General features: G+C 43.7%; 1 protein-coding gene across 2 annotated transcripts; it reads right to left on the reverse strand.

Annotated features, from left to right (window-relative positions):
* Positions 1-3,766: 3,766 nt before the first annotated feature.
* Positions 3,767-6,537, reverse strand: LOC123723969 (ladderlectin-like). 2 transcript variants are annotated; one of them, XM_045688785.1, is made up of 6 exons: positions 6,394-6,499; positions 5,517-5,601; positions 5,166-5,299; positions 4,863-4,997; positions 4,440-4,551; positions 3,767-4,279 (listed from the first exon to the last, which is right to left on the reverse strand). In XM_045688785.1, exons 2-6 carry the CDS (start codon positions 5,590-5,592, stop codon positions 4,209-4,211), a joined length of 528 nt encoding a protein of 175 aa, XP_045544741.1. In that variant the 5' UTR covers positions 5,593-5,601; positions 6,394-6,499; the 3' UTR covers positions 3,767-4,208. The 2 variants fall into 2 exon arrangements, with proteins under 2 accessions (XP_045544741.1, XP_045544740.1); XM_045688784.1 differs by having other exon boundaries at positions 3,775-4,279; positions 5,517-5,604; positions 6,394-6,537.
* Positions 6,538-15,242: the final 8,705 nt, after the last annotated feature.

Below are 15,242 nucleotides of genomic sequence, written 5' to 3' on the forward strand. Positions count from 1 at the left end.
TCTAACGTGACACTTCCCACGTCGTCCATAGGCGCTCAGAGCCCGGGAAAAAACAGAATGTCGTCATTCCAGCCCCAGGCTGAAACACATTATCGCCTTTCTCAAGTGGCCGATCAAGGGACACTGGCCTTATGCGCATGACCCCGACCGCCCCCGCCTTTGGGATTTTTTCCTCTGTTTGCCGAAAAGGAGATTCCCTGTCGGAATATTATCGCTTTTCTACGAGAAAAGTGTCGTAAAAATAGATTTTAAACAGCGGTTGACATGCTTCGAAGTACGGTAATGGAATATTTAGAATTTTATTGTCACGAATTGCGCCATGCGCGCGACACTTCTTTACTATTTCGGATAGTGTCTGGAACGCACAAACAAAACGCCGCTATTCGGATATAACGATGGATTATTTTGGACCAAACCAACATTTGTTATTGAAGTAGCAGTCCTGGGTGTGCATTCTGACGAAGACAACAAAAGGTAATCAAACTTTTATAATAGTAAATATGATTATGGTGAGTGCTAAACTTGCCGGGTGTCTAAATAGCGAGCCCGTGATGCCTGGGCTATGTACTTAGAATATTGCAAAATGTGCTTTCACCAAAAAGCTATTTTAAAATCGGACATATCGAGTGCATAGAGGAGGTCTGTAAAAAGCTGGTTTTTGATATAAATATGAACTTGATTGAACAAAACATGCATGTATTGTATAACATAATGTCCTAGGGTTGTCATCTGATGAAGATCATCAAAGGTGAGTGCTGCATTTAGCTGTCTTCTGGGTTTTGGTGACATTATATGCTGGCTTGAAAAATGGGTGTCTGATTATTTCTGGCTTGGTACTCTGCTGACATAATCTAATGTTTTGCTTTCGTTGTAAAGCCTTTTTGAAATCGGACAGTGTGGTTAGATTAACGAGAGTCTTGTCTTTAAATGGCTGTAAAATAGTCATATGTTTGAGAAATTGAAGTAATAGGATTTTTAAGGTTTTGAAAATCGCGCCACAGGCTGGCAGTGGCTGTTACGTAGGTGGGACGCAAGCGTCCCACCTAGCCCATAGAGGTTAACATCTGCCTAAGTTACCTCCCAGATATTCCAGTCTGAACGACCAGACGACGGGTCCGGAACGGCGATCCCAATCCGGACATCCGCTGCCGAGCCATGGAACGGACTTCTTCATTTGCAGAGACCCTACCCGGGTCGACCACCAGAGGGGGGACTGCAATAGCAACCACCAACTGGACATTTGCTGCCCAGCCTTGGAGCGGATTTCTTCATTTGCAGACACCCTACCCGGGTCGACCGCCAGATGGGGACCAGAACGATGATCCACAACCAGGACAACCCACGTTCATTTTTATGTTGGTTTACAACATGCAGTTTAATCGCAAGATTGAACCCAACATGGGGGGACTGTCATGACGTTGGCCTGTGGGTAAGGTTTATGACCCACCCCCCCATAAATACCTTTCTCCCTTCCCCTCTCTGACCCTACTGAAGGACTTGAATAGCCTGTGTTAAATATAGAGAGTCTGGGAACATCAAACAAATGGGGAAAAGGAACCATATTTTGGTAATAAAACCAGTTGGAAATATGCTTGGGAACGTAATGAGTATGTATGTCAGTTCGGTTGTCATCTGAGACATTATGACTGATGACAGGACGACATAAACTGTACCTGAGAAAGTATACACCCTCTAGTTATCAGAGTAACATGGAATTGTTATGCAATTGAAATGTTTGATATTGAAATTGTTTGTTAGGAGATTAAATCTAATTTTAGCTTCCAAATGAGAGAATTGGGTTTTCATAAGGAAAGTGCCCTGCTTGATCAGTGGCCCACCCCTGTGAAGAGACAGGGGTTATAAACGATGAAACACATCCACCCCCTCTCCACTATATAAGCCTTTGACGAAAAGATAACCACGTTGTTCCAGTACGTGAGGTCTGCAGCCTCTACGTTAGAAGGACACACAGGTCAAGTACAGAACTAAGCCAACCTCGGCGTGAGCTTTGGTGGCGAATGGTATGAACTTTGAGCTTATTCACCACAGAAGTGATACTTCCTAGCCGTTGAGTTAGCAGCGGGCGCTGTAGATGTGGGCTAGGAAAGGACGGACGACGGATCCAGTCTAACAGACGGACGAAGATACCACCACGTATCCAATTTACCACCAGAGACATTCTTCCGAGTACAGGAAGATCTGTTGGCCAACCCGGCCAGCATCTACGACCAATCTACCGAAGCGCAGCTCAGAGTAAATATTTATTGCATTTTCCTTTTCCAAATGGGTGGTAATTTAGAATGCATAAGATAATGTATTTACGATAGCATAGCTGCTGTTTGTTTGTTCCTAAATCTTCCCGCTCTTTCATTCAAGCCCAACCCCCTTTCCTTTGTGTAACCAGCCATGATACAGGTTCCGTCCACCAGGACGTTTTCTGTATGACATCATTTGTGTTCTGTGTATTTGTAATTCTGTGTGATTGGTTTAGGTATTTAGTAAATAAATAATTAAACCCAATTTTGTATTGCTGATTCAACTTGTTAGCCAGGGTTCGTGAAGATAGCCAAGAATTTACAACTTTCATTATGAGACTGAAAATAAGATAAGGGTTAATATTGACTGCTACCGATGTAAAGTATTACTAAGTATTTTAAGAGTTTATTCGGAAGATAACGGCTCTATAAACGTTCTTCCGTGGTGCCCCGACTTTCTAGTTAATTACATTTACATGATTAGCTTAATCAGGTAATATTAATTAGAGAAAGAATTTTATAGGTTAGCATGTCATATCACTTAATCCGGCATAGCCAAAGACATGACACCGTCTATCTAATAGGAGTACAATCTCCATAACTTCACTTACTAAATCAGTGAATACATTTCATAAGCATCACCCCCTAATTCAACCTTACAATACCAATGTTCCATGGGGGTTTAATTAATGAAACCCCAAACATCCGGTGCTGTTTCCTATGGAAACCTACCAAGGCTAACTCACAACAGTAACATAAAAATGCAATGTCAGCTGTAAAATGTAAGTAGTGAATACATTTAAATATCTAGAGTTAACCTTAGAATTACAGACTCTGCAATATGCATGAAAATGAATCCTGATGTTTCAACTCTAACCTCTCCGTTGATAAGTGCCCAACCGGCCAAAAGATGGCGCTATTATTCCTTTTACATCCTTTGTCATAATGGTGGTGTGAAGAAGTTCTAAACGAATGCTTCAGATTTACAGCCACTGTGACATGTCTGGGTTTACCCTTTTGTTTGTGGCTTAGCTTAGTTTACTAGCTTATTGATCTAGCCTACATTCACCATGATCAGCTGACATAGCCCACCTCAGTAGTGGTTCTAGCAAATTATACTTTTAACAAACTCCCATTCATCTGTGAAACTAGCTTGCTTAGCCTGCAATGTGTGATGATTAAGTGTGTTTTTGCAGAAAATGTTGGCCAATGTTAAAAAATATATAATTTTTCTACAGGAGCAGTTAATTAAGGTTGATTTATTTATTTTTGGTTGTGATTTGCCCTTTTTTCACTTTGACAGCATGGCCCTGTCACGCTGGGAGTACCATACCATACAAGACTAATACATTTGGCTATAACAAGCACATATTATACTCACACATGCATATACCCAGTAAGAGTTTGGAAGTGTAAAGCTACATTCTGGGATTCGACAAAAAACAAAATGGCCGAACCACTACTTTTTATACAGGGAGGGGGGTGTGGTAGGGAAATATAACACCTCTCAAATGCATAGACAGTGCTCTGACAGTCTGTGACATCCACCTGATAGTTTTGAACTTATTTTAAAGGTACATACATTGTTTGTTTACGTTCGTGGAGTAATACAAATTTGTGGTCTTAAAAGAGAAGAATTTATGAACTATATTCTTCAAGAATCAAAAGTTGAAATGACCATTGAACAGACTCTCAGATCCTAGACTGGAAGCCTTTCAAAGGATTTGACAATTATGGCAGTATCATTCATGTTTAATAATTAAAATAATGTGTACAGCAGTTTTATTGACAACAAACAACAGAATCATTACTCAACATTTATGCACAACAAGTAACTAAAATGTTAATTTTACAGAAACAAATAATTTTAAAAGTATTTGACTTGTGTGTTCAGTTAGGATGCTGACACTGGAAAAACATGTATTTTTCAGTTGAGTTGATGTTTTGCTGGATTTAACAGGTTCTCAGTGCGCACACCATGGGCAATTTCACTTCACAGTTTAAATCGTTCCACGTTTTGTCACCTTCAGAGGAAACACGGAACAGAAATGAACTCTTAAATCAACTCAGATATAGACACAACAATATCATTGTCTGTGTGTGTGCCAGATTTCTTTGTTAAATGTACAATTTAAAAGTTACATTTTATGAATGGATCAGTGAATGATAGTGGGCTAACTGTACCTCCCGCGTTCATCTGAAGACAGTGCTCATTGCCACCATAATTATTGGGCTCTCCTTGCCCCCAGCTCTGGTAATCAAATTTGGAGCCGTCACTCCAGAACCATAGTTTGTTCTGTGGGGAAGAATTAAGGTCTCAGTTTCAAAGAAATACCATATTATCATTATTCATTTTTTTATTATTATTATTGGTATTATTGTTAGTAGGTGTGCTTGCTGAAACATACTTATTTTCTTTCCTGCATCACCTGTAATGCCAAACCGCAAAAGCTACCAACACAAAAACAACTTTAAAACGTGTAGACTGGCACTGGTACTGGGCATTTTTTGGGGGAGTACATCTATCAGATCTTTCAAACCTAGATCTGACTTCACAAGTGACCCTTGAGATATTGATGATCCTATTCATCTGTGAGTATACTCTACCTGAACAGAATTAAATCCTCCAATCCAGGTAGGTTGATGTTGGCCGGTGTTTCTCAACACCAATTGCTGTAAATTATAGTTCTCCACACAGTCTTTTATAGACGCCAGGTTTGCTTGAAAGGACAGACAGTGGTTCTAGAGAATGCGGCGGACAGGGACAAAGACATTTCATAATGTAAGTATTAGTCAGTAGGCCAGTCTGTGAGAATTTGTTTTCTGGACTCACAATAACCTCAAAACAAATAAGCGAGTTGATTTCAATTGAACTTCTACTTTAAGTAGAAGTGGGTAAGCATGATATACCTCAGCTTGGGGCCATGTCATTGCATTGTTGACAAACATAAAGCAACGTGATTTGTATTTGGTCCAACCTCCGGGACATGGACGATCACTCTCTGCTGCTTCTGCTTCCTGCTGTTCCTCCACCACCCCAGCCTCTGTAAGGAGGAGACACAGTGCACGTTCCAAATTGCAGTTGACTTTAAAGGTGAGAGGATACTGACTGATCTACAAATCACCTTGCATAATAAATAACTATTCAATATTACTTGTAGATTAGTCAGTCAGTCACACGCACGCACGCACGCACACACACACACACACGCACACATTAATGAATTCGTAATGTAAAGAGTAAAATGGATTCCCTCTTACTTGCGGCACGTAGATCAAAGGCCTCGCCCAGAACAATGGCAGCGCTGAGAAGCAGAAGAATGGTCAACATCGCCATTGATATAGTCTTCTGAGAGAGAGAGAGCGCCACACAGACAGACAGAGAGACAGACAAATACAGTGAGAGAGAGAAGCCGTTAAGACAAATTCAGTGAGTACTTCAGAGTAGGTAAATGCAGTTTCCCTAGCCTCTCCTCGATTACTCCCAGCCATTCCACTTAGCTGATGTATCCCACTGCTATCACATCATTTTCAATGAATTAAGGGCTAGTGATTAGTTGACCATTTGTCAGCTGTGGAATAAATCCAGTTTCACTTATTGAATAAATCCAATAAGTGAAACTGGGGGAACTGGAGGAGAGGTTATGGAAAAACAGTATGGAACTCCTAAGGCAACGTTTCCCCAACTCGGTCATGCGGTGCACATTTTGAACCGAGTTTGGGAAACGCTATGCTAAGGAATACCAGGTATCATTCCTTCAACCACATACAATAGAATAGCCTAGCACACAGGAATATGTATGCTTCCTAAAGGGCACCATATTCCCTATGTAGTGCACTACTTTTGACCAGGACCCACAGTGCACTACATAGGGAATAGGATGCCATTAGGATGCTCGCCATACCTTGTCTGAGATTGACTATTCAATTCAATGGTAAGGAGAAGTCTATGCTTTTGAATTCAGGAGGCTGCTTTCCAAATGGCACCGTACTCCCTATATAGTGCACTACTTTGACCAGCAACACATACTGTAGGCCCTATGGGTCCTGTTCAAAAGTATCACACTACATAGGGAGTAGGGTACCAATTGGAATGCAAGCAGGTACAGTTTTAAATTAATATCTGTTGAAATCTCACCTTCTGAAATCTTCAGTTGTAGCTTCCCTTCTTCAGAGATCTTCAAAGAACTTCACTGGGTCTCTCTCTGTGTCCTAAATTCTACCTATCCCTCCTCTCCTTTAAATAGGTTTTTAAGAGACACCTTCTTCAAGAGTAGAGGAGGGTTGGTTTGTATTAACTCTGTTTGCTTCCCTGAAACAGCTGTGAAGGAAAACATGTCACATGCCTACTTAAGGCCTTAAGGCCACAGCATGGTGATCAGGCCTTTTAACAAGAACCACCACAGACGAAGGCCAAATTCACCAGATGATCCTTGACCTGTTTGTTTGAATGCAGAATAAGAACCCTCTCTGTACCACAATTTTCCAACACTCTCAGAAAATGGGTACAGTTAGGGTACAGTATTGTTCCCTGGGGTATAAAATATCAAATTACACATAATGTACCTTTAGAGGTTCGGTATTTTAGGGTACATGTGCAGATAATCTAGTATTATGGTACATGTTTGTCCCTATTATGTTTTATGTGAAGGTACAATCATTGGCGGTGTGGCCTAGTTGGGCCATGGCTTTCAGTTAGTTATTTTTGGCCACCCGCAAAAATAAGTCTTGTAGCAGTTTAAGTCATTTATGGATATGTTAATTAAAGTTTGAACATGTCTGCTAACTGTTCTGAAGTCTTTAAAAAGGCTTACATAATAGCATTTGACATTAAAGTGCTGAGCAAAAGTATTTTCTGTGAGCCGGATTGTTTAGCTCCGTTCACATAAAATATATGTTGATTTGGCTCCCACATAGCTCTTTGTTCAAAATGCTTAAAAACTGACAGAGAATCATGGAAAAATTGCAAATCTCTTTTGCAAAGTCTAAAAAAGTAGCCTACCATTGTGTTGAATGTTTGAATGTAGTGTAATGTTTTTTACGCACCGCAAAAATGAGAGTGGCTCAGAATGAAGCACTCTCCCCAATATAGATTTTTTCTGTGGTGAGAATTCAACATCTTCAGAGAATGAGTCTGAAGTGAACTGCAGAGAATTGTTGTTTGCGCCTCAAAAAGCAGTAGTAGAAGCCTGCAAATCAGGGAGCCAAATGAACGGCTCTTTCATCCATTCGATTCAGTTCCTGACGTTCACCAAAAAGGTATATTCAAAAAGAGCTGTTCATTCGCAAACAACCCATCACTAGTACAGGGCTCTTGGGTAAATGATTAAGGTGCTGGTTTGACAAACCTGCAAGGGTACAAGTATTCACCTATAACTAATGGTACAACAGACCTTATAGGGTACAGCTACAGCAGGGGTTCCCAAACTTTTTTGGCCCACGACCCCATTTGATTAAAAAAAAATCATTCTGAAGGAAGTTTGCTTTGAAGTGACTGAAATGCATCAGAAAGGTATTGGGCAGTTCAGAAGATCATCAGGCAGTGATTTTGTATGATTTTCAGTGTAGAAAATAACATTCTCCCTCCAGCTGGATTTAGTGCCTTGTCTTGTCCATTCTGTTCTAAGGAGGCTTGTGGGCATTCCAGAGGTGAACAGAAAACACGTGTTCCTGAGAGTCTCATCTTTCAGCGATGGGGTGATAATATTTTACACTTAAACCGTTCAAGAGATAAGACCACATTTGTAGGAAGAAAACAGAAACAGCTCTATTTATTAAACACATCTAGGGCCTACCGTTTACTGACGTAACCCAGGTTCTATAAACCAAGCGTGAGTTTATCTCACGACCCCATGTCCAAGTCGGCAACCCCACATGGGGTCAAGACCCCTAGTTTGGTAAACGCTGCACTACAGTGACAAGGGCTTGTACCCCTTTAAGTACAATTCAGTACCTTTTTTTCTTCAAGTACATGTTAAGCCCTGGCGTAGTGACTGTGTGCATTGAGAGTTGTTTGTATTCTGTCAATGCCTCAGGATGCCACTGTGTAAACATTCCTTGGAATTATAATTAAGTGAATTATCTTATTGAATAAATAACTTTTCTGTGATGATATCTGGGAGAAGGCATGTCTGAAGTAAACAGAGTACTTGACCTAAAGCAAGTCCTGCCTGGTTTACCTGTTTGTGTAACGGCTGTCGAAAGGAGCAGACCAAAGTGCAGCGTGGTTGTTGTTCCACATTTGATTTAATCCGTGAAACTTAGCAATACATAAATAACTCAATTTGACAAAACAACAAACTGTGACGCAAAGAGAAACAAACACTACTCAAAATATAATAACCCACAAAACCCAGGGAGAAAAACCCCTACTTAAATATGATCTCCAATTAGAGACAACGAGGACCAGCTGCCTCCAATTGGAGATCAACCCAAAAAACAACATAGAAATAAAAAACTAGATCTTAAACATAGAAATACAAAACATAGAAAAACACAAAACACCCCCTGTCACTCCCTGACCTACTCTACCATAGAAAATAACCTCTTACTATGGTCAGGACGTGACCGTACCCCCCCCCCAAAGGTGCAGACTCCGAATGCTACTAAACAAAAACAAAAGGGAGGGTAGGGTGGGCAACTCCTGTTTATGGTGGCTCAAATGCAGTCCACATAACCTTAACCTCCAGCAGAGGAGGCGGTTCCGGTTCGGGGCGTAATCCCCGCTCCACCCGCTGATCCTTCTGCTTTATTACCAAAGGACCGTGGATTGTCGTCGAAATAACCGGAATGTAGATCATTGCTGGAGACTCTGGGCTGCAGGCCGCCACTGGAGACTCCGGGCTGGGGAGCGTCGCTGGAGGCTCCGGGTTGGGGAGCGTCGCTGGAGGCTCCGGGTTGGGGAGCGTCGCTGGAGACTCCGGGCCGGGGAGCGTCGCTGGAGACTCCAGGCCGGGGAGCGTCGCTGGAGGCTCCGGACCGGGGACCGTCGCTGGAGGTTCCGGACCGGGGACCGTCGCTGCATGCTCAGTGCTATGGATCGTCGCTACAGGTTTTGCGCCATGGATCATCCTTGGAGGCTTCGTGCAATGGATCATCACTGGAGGCTCCAGGCCATGGATTATCTCTGGAGGCTTCGTGCCATGGATCATCCCTACAGGCTCAGGGCCATGGATCATCACTGGAGGCTTCGTGCCATGGATCATCCCTACAGGCTTCAGACCATAGATCATCAGTGGAGGCTTCTTTCGTGGAGCTGGAATAGGTCTCACCGGACTAGAGAACGTCGCTGAGAGTTCTGGACTAGGGAACGTCGCTGGAGGCCGAGTGCGCGGAGCAGGCACAGGGTATAGTGGGCCGTGGAGGCACACTGGAGGTCTGGAGCTTATGGCTGGCTCAACCTGTCCTGGCTGGATAAACTCCGTAGCCCGACAAGCGCGAGGCGTTGTGACAGGTCGCAAAGGGTTTGTGTTGGCGAACTGGGGGTACCGTGCGTAGAGCTGGCACAGGATAACCTGGGCCGAGAAGACGCACCGGAGACCAGGAATGCTGAGCAGGCATACACCTTCCTGGCACCGCACCTGTGAGGAGCTTGCACCGAGCGCACCGGGCTGTAGCTGCGCGCAGGCGACACAGTGCGTATCTCTGCATAACATGGTGCTTGCTTGATCACTCGCCCCCCACAGTAAGCACAGGGAGTTGGCTCAGGTCTCCAACCTGACTCTGCCAATCTCCCCATGTGCCCCCCCCCCAAAAAAAATGTTTTGGGGGGGGCTGCCTCTTGTGCTTGCCTTGTTGCCAGGCTAGTTCCTCCTCTCGTCGCCGCTCTGCTCTCGCTGCCTCCACCTGTTCCCATGGGAAGCGATCTCATCCAGCCTGGATCTCCTCCCATGTCCAGGATCCCTTGCCGTCCAGAACTTCCTCCCAGGTCCATTCCTTTCCACGCTGCTTGGTCCTTTTGTGGTGGGTTATTCTGTCATGGCTGTCGAAAGGAGCAGACCAAATTGCAGCGTGGTTGTAGTTCCACATTTTATTTAATCCGTGAAACTTAGCAATACATAAATATCTGAATTTGACAACACAACAAACCGTGATGCAGAGAGAAACAAACACTACTCAAAATATAATAACCCACAAAACCCAGGGAGAAAAACCCCTACTTAAATATGATCTCCAATTAGAGACAATGAGGACCAGCTGCCTCCAAATGGAGATCAACCCCCAAAAAACTACATAGAAATAGAAAAACTAGAACTTAAACATAGAAATACAAATCATAGAATCGATATCATAAGGTGAATGCACCAATTTGTAAGTCACTCTGGATAAGAGCGTCTGCTAAATGACGTAAATGTAAATGTAAATGTAAATAGAAAAACACAAAACACCCCCTGTCACGCCCTAACCTACTTTACCATAGAAAATAACCTCTTACTATGGTCAGGACGTGACAGTTTGAATGCAGAATGAGTGAATCATCTCTGTTCCCGAGTTCTCCGACATGCTGAACCCTGACATAACGTATTGAGGAAATTACTTTGAGGACACATTTTCGGAAATGTAAATAGAATCAATAACGTAAAAACCAAATAAAAAACATTTTCTAAACAGTGGGTAACACTTCTTTTGAAGGGGGGATACATCAGGCATCAATAACACCTGATGAAACCAGAGGGGTTGGGTTAAATGTAGAAGAGACATTTCGGTAGAATGCATTCAGTTGTGCAACTGACTATGTACCCCCTTTCCCCCTTCCCCTTCATAACACTTTCATAACACATTTACAGGTAACTACCAAAATCAATGAAACAACAACATAAAGCGTCTTAATAGGGCGTTGGGCCACCATGAGCTGCCAAAACTGATTCAATACGCCTTGGTGTAGATTCTACAAGTTTCTAGAACTCTATTGGAGAGATGCAACACAATTCTTCCACAAAAAATTCCATAATTTGGTGTTTTGTTGATGGTGGTGGAAAACACTTTCTCATGACCCGCTCCAGAATCTCCCATAAGTGCTCAATTTGGTTGAGATCTGGTGACTGAGACTCACACAAACACCCTTTAAACCCACTATTGTCACGACTTCCACCGAAGGTGGCTCCTCTCCCTGTTCGGGCAGCGCTCGGCGGTCGTCGTCGGCGGTCTACTAGCTGCCACCGATCCCTTTTCCTTTTCGTTTGGTTTTGTCTGTCTTGTGTTTCACCTGTGTCGAGTTTAGGTTCATTAGTGGGGTATTTAATCTCGCCCTACCAGTGTGGTTTCGTGCGGGATTGTTTGTGTACCTGTCGTTGGTTTGCGGTTTATTTTGTTCGTTTAGACAGGTGTATTTTTCTGGACTCATTTAGTGGGCTGTTGTATTTGGTCCTGTGCCTGTTCATATAATGGACTCTTGAATAAACGCCTTCTCTACATTATTTACTCTCCTGCGCCTGACTTCACACCCACCTCTCCTAGGGAGCTTTGACAACTATACTCCTTTGAGACCCTTCTTTCAAAGTCTCTGAGATATCTTCTTCTAGCTATGGAAGCCAAAATAATGGGCAACTGGGCATTTTTATACGTGACTCTAAGCATGATGGGATGTTAATTACTGAATGAACTTAGGTACCACACCTGTGTGGAAGCACCTGGTTTCAACATACTTTGTATCTCTCATTTACTGAAGTGTTTCCTTCATTTTGGCAGTTAACTGTGGGTATTCATAAGGAGTTTTCAAAATAAAAGACCCCTCAAATAGATATGTATTTATGTCCATTATGCAACAGAAATGTGTATTTTTACTGCCACAGTACCCACACCTCTGATATACTCACAGGTGGGAGAATCAGGGTTAGAGATTCGTGACTGTGTGTATTGAGAGTTGTTTTTCTTCGCTTGTGATCTGTCAATGCCTCAGGACGTCACTGGGTAAACATTCCTTGGAATTATTATATTATTGAATTATAATGATCTAAATGATCTAATTGAAATATGAACCTTTCTGTGGAGAAGGCGTGTATAAAATAGATAGAGTACCTTATCTAGAGAGAGTCATGCCTGGCATAATTATCAGGCTTAGTTTTACTCATTGATACATTTCATAATTTTATCAATAAACCATAACTAAATTACAAATGGACTATTACGGGTCATCTTTTACACAAATAGACATAATTCAGAATAAGGATACTCCTTTACAGTGTTCAAATGTTGAATTTCAACTTTATTTGCCAAAACACTTTCTTACAGCAAGGGGAAGAATGTTGTTTACAAGCAGACACGTGCACATATAGGGGTCAAGGGGTGCCTGAGAATCTGCCATTTTGCCATCGACCAGTAATCGGCTCTGGTATTTCTAACACACTGTCCCATCTTTTCATTGAGGCCCCCGGCCCATTATTGCCTTGCCAACTGATGGCCAAATTCACCAGATTAACCTTTTCCTGTTAGTTTGAATGAAGAATGACTGAATCATAGCGTCCTGCCACACGCTGTTCAACAACTAAACCTCAGTTCTGAGCCGGAGACCCTCACCCTCAGGACTGTTCGACAAGATGATTTGCAACTGCAAGGTGCCTCAGTTACCTTTGACGTGTCCCCTCTTGCTTAAACAGTTCAAGAAGTGTCAGACACGTCAGGCATTCACTGCAGACTACCTAGGCTTTTCTGAACACTCCTCCCAGTAGCAGCTCTCCAAAAGCGATATGACCACCTCTGCAAGCTGCCTTTGCCACCTGTGGACCAAGCTCAACCTCTGCTGCTGATTGGTTCAGACATGCTTCACCTTCTGATACCCATACAGCTACACTGGCTGTCCACACCAAACTCTGCTGGTACTAGCAAGGCGCTACTAGCTTTGTGCACACAGCACCAGCTGAACAACAGTGCCTGCTCACCACTACTGTTTCGCCTTCCGCCGAGCTCTTCAAAAACGTGGAGTGACTTTGGCAGATTGATACCCTTCCCTATGTGAGTGAGAAGCTGGCGACTCGCTCGAAACAAGACCAGCAAGCCATGACGCTTCTCTAGAAGTCATCTTCTAGGATATAAGTTGATGTCGTTCAGCGCTACACTACACCCATGTTTCGTTGAGTCAACGATGCAACTCTCCGCGCTCCAAAGGAAGCTGTACTGCCAAGCCTCCGTAGCACGGAGCGAAGACTCGCAAACGAGCCAAAATGCACAGAGGTGTACTGTCAGGAGATCAAGAAGCTGCCGACGGCAGGTTACGTGTCACTGTTGCCACCCGAGGTAACTGAACAATCTACTGAGTCCTGGTTTATACTCCACCATATTGTGCATCACAATGGAAAGGATAGGATTGTGTTTAACTGTTCGTTCAAGCTTAAAGGACAGTCGCTCAATGACATTCTCTTCCCTGGACCAACGTTGGGACCATCCCTGCTCAGTGTCCTCCTCAGATTCCGTCAACATGCCGTACTTGTAAGTGGTGACATCAAAGGCATGTTTAATCAGATCCGCCTCTTACCAGCTGACAAACTGATGCTACGCTTCATCTGGTGGAACATGCATAGAACTGAAGAACCAAGGATCTATGAGTGCCATCTACACTCTGCAGTGACACATTCAGGACAATGTAGGAGTCAGCCTTGAGCTTGTGAAGTCAGTCGAGGAGTCATTCTACGTGGACAACTGCCTTCGAAGCATCCCCTCTGCCGATGAAGCAAGAAACCTCATTAATGGACTGCGGCAGTTGCTCCATACCAGAGGTGTTTAGATACATTGCTAGCCCACTGGCGTATCAGCTGTCATTGAGCACCTAACATCTGAGGCCAGATCGGAAAGCAGCAAACTGTGGCTTTCCCAAAGTAGCACAGATCTCCAGGAACCAACAATGAGGAATATCTACAGCATGCTCGCCCGTCAATACGACCCACTAGGCTACATCGAGCCTTTCACAACCCGGGGCAAGGTACTCGTCCAGGACCTGTGAAAATAAGGGATAGGTTGGGTCAACATTCATCATCAGAGCCTGCTGGACAGAATGCTTGTCTGGGAACTAGAGATTCCTGACTTTGTCTAGATGGATTTCCCCAGAACTTACGCACCACCATATGCTGACAATCCAAAGTCAACCAGAGACCTTCACATATTCTGTGATGCATCAGAGAGAGAATATGGCTCTGTTGCCTACATGCGGACTGTGTATGACCAGAAGCAGGTACACATTTCCTTCGTTCTGACCAGGTCTCACATTGCGCCAAAGAAGAAGCTGTCGATGCCACGCTTGGAGCTGAGTGCTGCACTCATTGGGGCTCAGCTGGCCAGTGTCCTCCAAGCAGAACTCACCCTGCCCATCGGACAAGTCATCCTCTGGTCCGATTCCACCACAGTCCTTCATTGGCTCAAGACAGAATCATGTAGGTACAAGGTCTTCTTAGGAACTTGTGTTGCAGAGATTCAGAACCTTATGGATGTAGCCAACTGGAGGTATATGGATTTTTGGATATTGCGAACATATTGCGAACAACCCGGCTGATGACATCACTCGGGCCAAGAGCTGGCCAACCACATGGATGGCACCAATGCCCCGAGTTCCTCCAACACTCAGAAGATCAGTGGCCTTCAATGCCTGTTGCTGACCCGGAGCGTGATGACAGCGAACTGAAGAAATCAGCCTTCTGCGGACATGTCTGTCAGTTCCAGTCCTCAGCTCCCAGGTATCAGCAAGTTTGATACATGGAAAAACTTTATGAAGGTAACAGCTAGATCCCTATACGGGGCGGCCGATAAACTCTCCAGTTCACCCAGTGAAGCAGCAAACTACATAGCTGCAGAGAACCTTCTCTTGAAGCAAGCTCAGATGGAATCGTTTCCTGAAGAGGTCAAGGACGTCATGTCAAACCGGTCTATACCTTCTAACAGTCATCTGGGTCCCTCGTCTCCTGAGTATGATAAGGATGCAGGACTCCTTAGAGTTGGCGGTAGACTGCGAAGAGCAGAGCACCTGGAGATGGATGATATGCACCCCATCGTCTTGGATCC

The sequence above is a fragment of the Salmo salar genome, chromosome ssa10 (assembly GCF_905237065.1).
Source record: "Salmo salar chromosome ssa10, Ssal_v3.1, whole genome shotgun sequence".
In the NCBI taxonomy this organism is placed as follows: domain Eukaryota; kingdom Metazoa; phylum Chordata; class Actinopteri; order Salmoniformes; family Salmonidae; genus Salmo; species Salmo salar.

Bases quoted from the DNA above. Each gene is read 5' to 3' on its own strand.
- LOC123723969 (XM_045688785.1), bottom strand. From the start codon at position 5,592: ATGGCGATGTTGACCATTCTTCTGCTTCTCAGCGCTGCCATTGTTCTG. The intron at 5,300-5,516 runs GTAAGAGGGAAT...TCCTCCTTACAG, and splicing joins CTTTGATCTACGTGCCGCAA to AGGCTGGGGTGGTGGAGGAA. The intron at 4,998-5,165 runs GTATATCATGCT...CGCATTCTCTAG, and splicing joins TGACATGGCCCCAAGCTGAG to AACCACTGTCTGTCCTTTCA.